This window comes from Lampris incognitus, chromosome 11 (assembly GCF_029633865.1).
Source record: "Lampris incognitus isolate fLamInc1 chromosome 11, fLamInc1.hap2, whole genome shotgun sequence".
In the NCBI taxonomy this organism is placed as follows: Eukaryota; Metazoa; Chordata; class Actinopteri; order Lampriformes; family Lampridae; genus Lampris; species Lampris incognitus.
Window position 1 is genome coordinate 29,565,929 of NC_079221.1, and position 10,230 is coordinate 29,576,158.

Below are 10,230 nucleotides of genomic sequence, written 5' to 3' on the forward strand. Positions count from 1 at the left end.
GTAAGGAAAGTTGCAGCCACAAGCAACAAGAATAACTGGTAATAATTGGTTGGTAATATATACCCTGGTGGAGGCTAGTTGCGTTTGTGTGTATCTGTATGTGCCTTTGTACACTGTGTATCTGTATGTACCTTTGTACACTAAGTCTTCATGGGGTTTGTGATACCAACGTTGGTAAGAGGGAAGGACAAAGTGTGTGTGTGTGTGTGTGTGTGTGTGTGTGTGTGTGTGTGTGTGTGTGTGTGTGTGTGTGTGTGTTGATGTGCAAAACAAACACCAGACCTAGAGAGTGGGGCAGATAGTGATGTATACATACAAATATTATGAACAAAACTTCCGTCGGGTTTGCCCATTGTTCTCTCACACGCATATGCACAATTGTTATGCCTCTCAGATATGGGTGTATAAGTGCATAGCTGTCTGTTAGATGTTCATAACTGTGGAAAGTGTTGTCAGGTCAGCTTTCCCCCCTGCCCTGACCACTGAGGCAGGCAATAGGTGTGAAAACACAGCTGAGACCAAGGTTAGTGTGTGTGTGTGTGTGGGTGGGTGGGTGTGCATGCCTGTGTGTGTGCATGCGTGTGCGTGTGTGTGTGTGTGTGTCTTTCAGAGGAAGGAGGGGAGGGAGACTTGCGTTAATAGAAAATTACTTGGTGGGTTGCTTACATTGATTAAATGTAACAACAAAAATAATGCAAGCAGTATAGAAAATGAGGTATGACTGATGGCTGATAGTTAAAATTAAACAAATTTATGAAGATAGATTGGGGGCGTCCGGGTAGCATGGTGGTCTATTCCATTGCCTACCAACACGGGGATCGCTGGTTCGAATCCCCGTGTTACCTCCGACTTGGTCGGGCGTCCCTACAAACCCAATTGGCCGTGTCTGCCAGTGGGAAGCCAGATGTGGGTATGTGTCCTTGTCGCTGCACTAGCGCCTCCTCTGGTTGGTCGGGGCACCTGTTCGGGGGGAGGGGGGACTGGGGGGAATAGCGTGATCCTCACACGTGCTACACGTCCCCTGGTGAAACTCCTCACTGTCAGGTGAAAAGAAGCGGCTGGCGACTCCATATGTATCGGAGGAGGCATGTGGTAGTCTGCAGCCCTCCCTGGATCAGCAGAGGGGGTGAAGCAGTGACCGGAATGAATTGGAAGAGTTGGGGTAATTGACAAAGTGCAATTGGGGAGAGAAAAAAAAAAGATCTGTGCACTATTTCATTTGGTCTGTGTTGGAGGCTGTTAGGGACTGCAGCAATAGGAAGCAATGAAGAATACATATAAAAACCCATCACAAATATATCAGACCTGGATGGTATTGCATCTAGCTCTAATTGCTTAGAACATCATAAAGGGGGACCAACAACATAACGTTGATACCCGGATCATATTTATGTTTGTGTGGTGATTACAAGTATTTGCATATGTGCGTGTGTGCGTGCGTGCGTGTGTATTGGTGGGAACTTAAAGTAAATGAATGTAAGAGACTTTGCTGTGGGTAGAGGCCATTGTTTATGTCTACAAGACATGCAGGAATATTCTCTTTGAGAGGTTAGCATGGGTTGCAGTGGTGTAGTGTCAAGCTTGAACCTAGCCCGAGCGTAGCGCGACAACATTCTGAACTCAAACCAACCCATCTGCCAGTATCAAATTTTGAACCTGAATCCACTTACAGCCTGACAATTTTTAAAGGTTTGGTCTAGTGCAAAGGCTTTTTATCTGCAACTGATAATGTGTGATGGCAATTTGGACTATGATTTATACAATATACTGGGGTCATGAATGTATTAGTAATAAGCAAAATATCTCATGACTTCTGGCCCAGTCAAGAAACTGGGAGGTCCGGATAGCATCGTGGTCTATTCCGTTGCCTACAAACAAGGGTATCGCTGGTTCGAATCCCCGTGTTACCTCCGGCTTGGTCAGGCGTCCCTACAGACACAATGGGCCATGTCTGCTGGTGGAATCCAGATGTGGATATGTGTCCTGGTCCTTGCACTAACGCCTCCTCTGGTTGGTCGGGGTGCCTGTTCTGGGAGGAGGTGGAACTGGGGGGAATAGTGTGATCCTCCCACACGCTACGTCCCCCTGGTGAAACTCCTCACTGTCAGGTGAAAAGCGCTTGGCGAATCCACATGTAATCGGAGGAGACATGTGGTAGTCTGCAGCCCTCCCCGGATCGACAGAGGGGGTGGAGCAGCGACCGGGATGGCTCGGAAGAGTGGGGTAATTGGCCAGATACAATTAGGGAGAAAGGGGGGGGGGTAAAAAAAAGAAATATAAATCTCCAATGGTTGGGTTATGTAAATGACACGTCCTATGATAGTAACAGTGAACTGTTTCAAGTGCTCCTGTACCTCATCTGAATAAAAGGTAAATTGGTCGCCGCTTGTGTTCAGTTGTAGTAGGAAAACTAACCCGTCTATCAGATCCATACACGTTAACCTGGGTTATTGAGATGCTCTGCAATACCAAGCCATTTAAACTCTCTGAGCCGATGTTGAAAGTAAAGTGAAAATGATGTGCATATAAATGTGTTGTGTGTCTGAGTGAATACCTAATGGGGGCTAAGGAGAGAGAGAGGGAGACAGCAGCAAAGCTTTATGAAGTACTTAGTGCTGTCTTTGACAGCCCCCACCCCACCTTTTTTTTTTCCTGAATTGGCACTGCCCTGCTTTAGTGGCATGAAATGAACTGGATACTAACATCGAGTACCTGTATGCCTGCTTGTCTTTCTGTTTGTGTAGTTCTCATCTTTTTTTTCCCTTCGTTTTTACTCCATCCAATCTGTCAGTATGCTTTCAGTGTGCTTTTGTTCCATCCTGTCCCTCTCTCCCTCTGTTTTTTCTTTCTTTGTAACTTCCACTTCTCTGGCCTTCTGATCTCTCTGTAACCCTTCCCCCTCTCTTTCACCTCTTCATCTCTCATCTATGCCTCTCCATCCATCTTTCTCCACACTAACACTCTCCCCTCTGTGCCCTGGCTTTAGATTGTGCCCTTTGTTTGCTGCACATCAGTCAGACAGCCCGATGTCAGTTTGACAAGGCCACCTGTCTACCAGGACCCTCGCATATCACTAATGGCTTCTTTGGCCTCATTATTGTCAATGGGAAAACTCAGTGTTGCTGGGTCTTGATAGTGATGAGGACGATGTGTGTCTTTAACTCTTAGCCTGCAGGTGGTTATTTCACCAGGGTCATATATTACGTTATTTTATTCTGTTTGGTAAATGTGTTTTTGTTTCCTTCTATTTATGATAGTTTTGTTGTTAGGATATTACTGGAATGGGAAGGAAGACTAGCAGTTGCTAAGGTGCCAGTTAGAGATCCTAATAAAGAATAAAGGAGCCATGTCCAGGGCTTTCCACTTGCCCCTGTGTCAGGCTGCTGTCTAAAGCCCTATTTGCACGAGACTGGTAATACTTGGGGGGCCTCTGGTTATTTGTAATAATTGCGGAAGTCATCTGTGATCTTAAGCTCATGCGAATCGACCCATGTCTGTAATTTGTTAAGTAAAAATTCCAGCGCAAATTACCTACCATATTTCAGCAAACACAGTGGTCATCTGATAAAATTAGTCCCATGCAAATTGACATCTCAGTAATTTGGGGTCGTTTTTTTTTTTTAAAGCAAGGTTTTTGTGTTTTTCTTTGCACTTGGTCCAATCTTGGTCCAATCCTGTACAGACAGGCACCGGAGAGGGAGGTCTTTGTGAATATTATCCCAAACAGTGTGGTTGTACACCATTGCATCAAATTGCTCTGGGTAACATGGTTGACCCCACACAGCAATTAAACTGAGTGTCTCGTCGCATGTCCAATGCCTGTTTTTCTCCTTTGCAGCCGTTGTTCTTGTTGTTCAAGAACATAGAACTATACAAGACGTTCAAGATGTGGTTGCAGAGGAAAATAGTGTACAGGAAGCTGCTGTTACGTGAGGCCATGACATTTTCAATCATATATATATTTATTTATTTTATTTCCCCCCCTCCTCCTTTTCCCCCCCAAGTTGTATTCGGCCAATTACCCCGCTCTTCTGAGCCATCCCGGTCGCTGACCCACCCCCTCTGCCGATCTGGGGAGGGTTGCAGACTACACATGCCTCCTCAGATACATGTGGAGTCACCAGCCACTGCTTTTCACTTGACAGTGAGGAGTTTCACCAGGGGGACGTAGCATGTGGGAGGATCCCACTATTTCCCCCAGTCCCCCCCCCCCCAAACAGGCGCCCCGACTGACCAGGACACGTACCCACATCCGACTTCCCACCCGCAAACATGGCCAATTGTGTCTGTAGGGACGCCTGACCAAGCTGGAGGTAACACGGGGATTCGATCCAACAATCTTTGTGTTGGTAGGTAACGGAATAGACCGCCACACCACCTGGCTGCCCCTCAATCATATTTTTGATTTTGATATACTAGGGCTGGGCGATATGGAACAAAAATTATATCTCGGTATTTTTAGGCTGAATGGCGATACACAACATATTTCTCGATATTTTCTATGACGTAGGCTAATTGTTCAGTTTTAAGTCAAAGCCACATGTGAGATGTCACAAGCACATTTATTAAAACAGATCAAACAGATAAAAATAAAATGCAAAGACAGGGTTTCCTTCCCTGTTTTATAACATACAGCTGCACAATATATCAACATGTAGATGAAAAATTATCTAAAATAAATATCATATATTAAAAATAGGTCTATCTCTGAGAACGCAATTTGAAAAGTTTAATAACTTTGTGAAAAAAAAGAAAGATACAGACCTGCCGCTCCTTGAATTCCCCTAAAATGTCATATATTTGCATTTAAAATGAGGTTTAGATCAATTGCACAAAAAAAGTTCTAATAAGATCTACCTAAAACGACCATGAGTGATCAAAATGGCTTCTCGTAGTTTGCGTGTGATCGTGTGCGTCATGTCATTATTAATGACATGTTTTGGTCGCATAATTTCCTTCGCAAAGTTAATTGCTCTGTCCTAGGAAAAAAAACTAGCATTCTCCAGTGCAGAGAAATAATCTAAATTTGATTTTTGATTATTGCCAACATGTCTGGTTATAGACGCTGTTTCAGAGGCACCACGACTACCACCGACACGTTGCAGTATTTACAGGCGTTGGACAGTGGCGATTTTAAATTGTTTGAAAAAGTAGTATTAAAAGTTGTTAAAATGTTAATTTTGGTGTCAGTTAGTTTCTTAACAGACATGCTAACATATGTAATGCATTAATATCTCAACTGGGTATTTATCTTGACAGAATATAGAGTTTAAAAACTGTGGCGATCAAAATGACTGTCGTTCTAGTAGTTTTTAAGTTCTGGTCGTTGTTTGGGACTATTTCAATAGTTTTTTACATTTCACGTTTTATAGGCCTTGTTACGTTTGTTGGATTAGCAATATGTGTTTTCCGTTTTGTTTTTCAGGTAATATTTTCACTTTTTCAATTTTGCTATTCAAGTTCGACCATGTCTCTCTGAAGTTTAAATTGTTTAAAAATAGTATTATAATTGTTAAAATGTTGATTTTGGCGTCAGTCGTTTCCTAACAGACATAATAACATATGCAATGCATTAATATCTCAATTGGGTATTTATCTTGACAGAATATAGAGTCTAAAAACCAGCTGTCAATTTGATCACCCATGGTCATTTTAGGTAGGAGTGAAATCCCGGTCATTCTAGTGTTAAGAAACGGGTTATGTATTTAAACGCAACATCAAACCATATCGATAGACATGGTATTGTCTCATCCTATATCTTGTTTGAAAATATATTGATATAACATAAAAAATCGACATACCACCCAGCCCTATGGTATACTATATTAACCCCCATGGGGAAATTCTTCTATGCATTTAACCCATCCTAGCTGTGTAGCTAGGAGCAGTGGGCAGCTGCTGTACAACCACCGGGGACCAACTCCAGTTTGTCTTGCCATGCCTCAGTCAGGGGCACAGACAGGAGTATTAACCCCAACATGCATGTCTTTTTGATGGTGGGGGAAACCGGAGCACCCGGAGAAAACCCACCACAGACACGGGGAGAACATGCAAACTCCACACAAAGGACGACCTGGGATGATCCCCAAGGTTGGACAACCTCAGGGTTTGAACCCAGGACCATCTTGCTGTGAGGCGACAGCGCTAACCACTGCGCCACCATGCCGTCCCGCTCAATATCTGGGGGATAATGTCAGTAAATTGGAGTAAAATACAGACTTCGCTTATCCTGTGCAAATGCACCACACAAAATACAGACAATGGGGGGGGGGGGGCGAGTAATTTCTAAATCGTATGAGGTCCCCAGGTAATACTAATCCCATGTGAATGTGGTTTAGGAGTTTTCTGGCCACTCCAGTGGTGTAGTGGATCAATACGCTAGTGTCCCAATTCAGTGACTCGCTGTGTAATCCCCCACTGTTCCTTCTGGCTCAGTCAGGCATCACAGTGAGCACATTTGGCAATGGTCTTTGGTAGAGAATTGGTAGGGGTAACACCCCCCCCCCCTCGAATGCACCTGCAGGTGGTGGGGAACCCCTACAGGTGAATCACAGTGAAATAGCCTGAGACTACGCATGCATCACATTTGTCAGGGGAAGCTGCAGCTGGTATGGGGAAAACAAGTGGGTGGCTGGTTCAGTGGGTTTTTGAGAAAGTCTGCACCCTCCCTATCCACCATAGGCATCATGCAAAGGTGGGGCCTTAAAAGAACAGGAAGTGGGATGTGTTGAATTGGCATGAAAAGGGAAGAAGATTCTCTTTGAAATTCACTCTATTCAAAAAATAGATAAATGTTCATCTGGTGAATCGGTTGATCTCTGCGTCCATTACTGGATATTTGGAGTTTGAATGTTGTTCCTGTTTTCTGAATGGGTTTCTTCCGGATACTCCCATTTTCACCCCACAGACCTATAGCCTCCTATAGACTGCGATGTGGGCCGTCTCAGACAAAAGATAACTAAACGTGGCGATATCTTTGGTTGTGGCTCCAAAACGGTGGTCCTACGTCGCACTGTGAGACAGGTTCAAAGACGGCCGTTATTATGGTCTTGCGACTGAAGATAACCTGGGACAAAAGTCTGACAGTGTCAGAAATTTAGGATGACCATCTCACAGTGTGACTGCTGCTACGACCTACGCCTACTAACCAACCAATAGAAATGCAGCATGAAATGACACACTGATCAACGTGACGCAGAATCTTTGCTGGCGCCAAACACAAACAGACTGTTAGCATCTGTGACCCAAATGTGATGGATTCAACAAAACGAGCTAAAACGAGCTAACAAAACGAACAACAAAATGAGCTGCGGCGACTATTGAAAGGACTTGATTCCTGCTTAGCATCATGTTGCTCTACCAGCGGCGTAGATTGATTACGCCTGCTGATGACGATTTTATGGACTTACGTTGTAGCCTATGATTCAGTAGGTGTTATCGTACAGTCTACATACATCAAACTTGTTGTTGTACCCAAGTTTATCAGCGCCATATCGCACAGTGTGGCTTGCAATAAACTTATAGGATTGCTAAAATTGCAGTCTGTAGGAGGCTTAAGACAGTGCTAAGACATGCACATTCGGTGAATTGGATACTGAAATTGCCCATAGGTATGAAGTGTGTGTGTGTGTGTGTGTGTGTGTGTGTGTGTGTGTGTGTGTGTGTGTGTGTGTGTGTGTGTGTGTTTGTGGGCAGGCGGGCGGGCAGGCGGGCATGGGGGCGGGCCTTCTGATGGACTGGAAATCAATCTAAAGGTTTCTCCCTGTTCTCTTCAATCCCTGCTGGGAAAGGCTCCAGCCCCCTGCGACTGGATTGGAGTAAGTGGTTTTTGACAGTGAATGGTGAACACAAGAGTTCAGAGATTTTGAGTATATAGGATGTTTGTTAGTTACTCAGTGCTGCTGCTGTCTCTCTATTTTGCTCCAGTATAAATAGGACCCTTAAGTCATCTCTTGTCTTTGTTTTCTCAGCGGAAAGCTCCATTCCTCTCTCCATCGTTCTCTCCTCTTGCTGCTGTTCCTTGCCCCCCTCCCCTCCCCTTTCTCTTCTCTTTACTCTCTTTCATTCTCATTCACGTCCATTCTCACCAAATTGCTGACATTGATATTCCAGCAGTATTGGAAGCATGCTGTAAAATGTAAAAGCTATACGTGAAAAGTTTTCCGACACCTTCTCTGTTGTTTTAAGTAGCAGTTGCTTTTAGCAGCCAGCATAAAATCAATTCAGAATAGACTAAAAAATAAAACCATTGAAAAAACACCCCAATTACATTGGCCCTCTCTTTTGCAAGCAGAACAGGGGATGTTGTGCATCAGCGAAATGCAGTCTGTAGGCAACACTAGCTTTTGTAGTATGAAAATAATCTCCGCCCTCATGATGGATGAGGGTATCTGAAATCAAGTGTTATAATCTAAATAATGCTTTTAAACAAGTTCCATTTTTATTCTGCATTGTTTATAGGTTATTTGATCATTACAGTGCTGTGTCACTGTTTTATAATCCAAACCAGTGCTGATCTCAACACTGGGTCCAAAACTCCATAATACAGTCAGTTTTGTCATCATTTGAGCATGCCCACCATGGTGTTCAAGCAGGCATAGTAGCCTACTTTGTCTCAGGATTATACAAATAATGAGAGTTTGGTGAACGAGTTACAACAATAACCTAACAATTTTTTTAAATAACTGTCTGTGTTTGTCTCTTGGGCATTGTCAAACTGCACCTCTGTACAGTGGATGCAAAAGAGACAATAGAAAGGTCTGCCTCTTGACAACAGTCTCAAGTGTGACTTAATTTTTAATATGCTTTCTTTTGGTTTGTCTGACTGTATGTTTCTGTCTGTCTATATCTGTCCCCCCCCCCCCCCAACAGGTTGTGAAGCTTTCTGAAATCGTGTCACTGGCTAAGGAGGCTCAAGTTGACATCACCTTCCAGCTGCCCATCTAAGTCATCATGACCTTTGACCTCCACCCCAATCATCCACATTCACGCACACTCCTCCCCCGAACTCCTGCTTCCCCAACAGTCAGAAAGACGAGCCTCTTGCACCTGGGAGAAAATGACCTTTGAGACAGCTGTTTTTTTTTTTTTTTAGATCCTCGAGTTTTTTTTTTAGATTTACTCTCTCTCTCTCTCTCTCTCTCTCTCTCTCTCTCTCTCGCTCTCTCTCTCTCACTGTCTGCCTCTCTCTCTCTCTTTCTGTGGCATGGTGGTATGAATGTTGAGATTTTGCACACACATTGGTCCAACAGTATTACTCGGCCCTTCGGTCCTCCAAATCCGTTAACCCACTTGGTACTATGTTGATATGCACAAGCCCCGCCTACCAGCTCCCCTAACTTATCTTTGGGAGAGGTGGTTCGATGGTGGATCACACTCCCTACTTTGGTAGAACTTTTTAAGGCACTGAGTAAAAAGCACAGGACAGCTAAAAGCTTTCCATGCCTCCTAGCATCCTGGCTTCTTATGGCATTTAAACATTTCTGCTTTACATCAAATAGAATGATGCTTATGCGGACTGACCTCAAATGGCTACAGAACAATGCAGTTTAATCAACTGACAGCAAGGGATTGGTTGGAGTGGCATTTGCAGGGAGCATAATTACAATACTACTGCTGTTCGTGGCTACTGTAATCTAAGAGAGACATGCACAGTCTCACACAGTCCTTCTGAGTGCCTTTTAGTGGGTTTGTCTCCAAGAGAAAAGAACTCAACACTAAAAAAAAATATGAAACACACCTCCCAGAAAGTGTCGTCTTGCAGAACACACTCAAGGCCACTGCCATTCATAATTGAGATCCATGGGAACACGGAGAGTACATGGACTTCTTGCTGTGCTCAACTGCTGCCTCATCTTTTCAGGAAACTGACCCTGAATTTTATTGTTTTTTTTTGTTTTTGTTTTTTTAAATAAAGCAGCTTTTGGCCAGCCACTTATTCTAGTGTTCAGATACAGAAATGGCTCAAGACAACATTTCTATATCTGCTTCTTACAGATACTACTCTGTGCAGCGTCGTCGTAATTGGACACCCAGGCTTAGGAATTCACGAGCACGGTGCAGATAAAGTGCATCAGGCAATGACCATGTCCTTCCCATTGCTATGGTCATGTGAGCCACATTCTAGCAAGGTGGTCAACATGGAGTCTCATCAAGGATGCAGGAGAAAGACAGGGCTGGCTATGTGGAGCAGGCCGTCATGTTGGGGGAGTTACCTCATACTACACTGGA

At 43.9% G+C, this 10,230-nt stretch overlaps 1 protein-coding gene across 1 annotated transcript in view; it reads left to right on the forward strand.

Moving 5' to 3' along the window:
- Positions 1-9,123, forward strand: part of sucla2 (succinate-CoA ligase ADP-forming subunit beta) — a 27,510-nt gene extending 18,387 nt beyond the window's left edge. Inside the window, exon 11 of the mRNA XM_056289672.1 lies at positions 8,872-9,123. Coding sequence (XP_056145647.1) covers positions 8,872-8,946 — 75 coding nt within the window. The 3' untranslated portion in view covers positions 8,947-9,123. The remainder of the gene's footprint in view (positions 1-8,871) is intronic.
- The last annotated feature ends 1,107 nt before the right edge of the window (positions 9,124-10,230 follow it).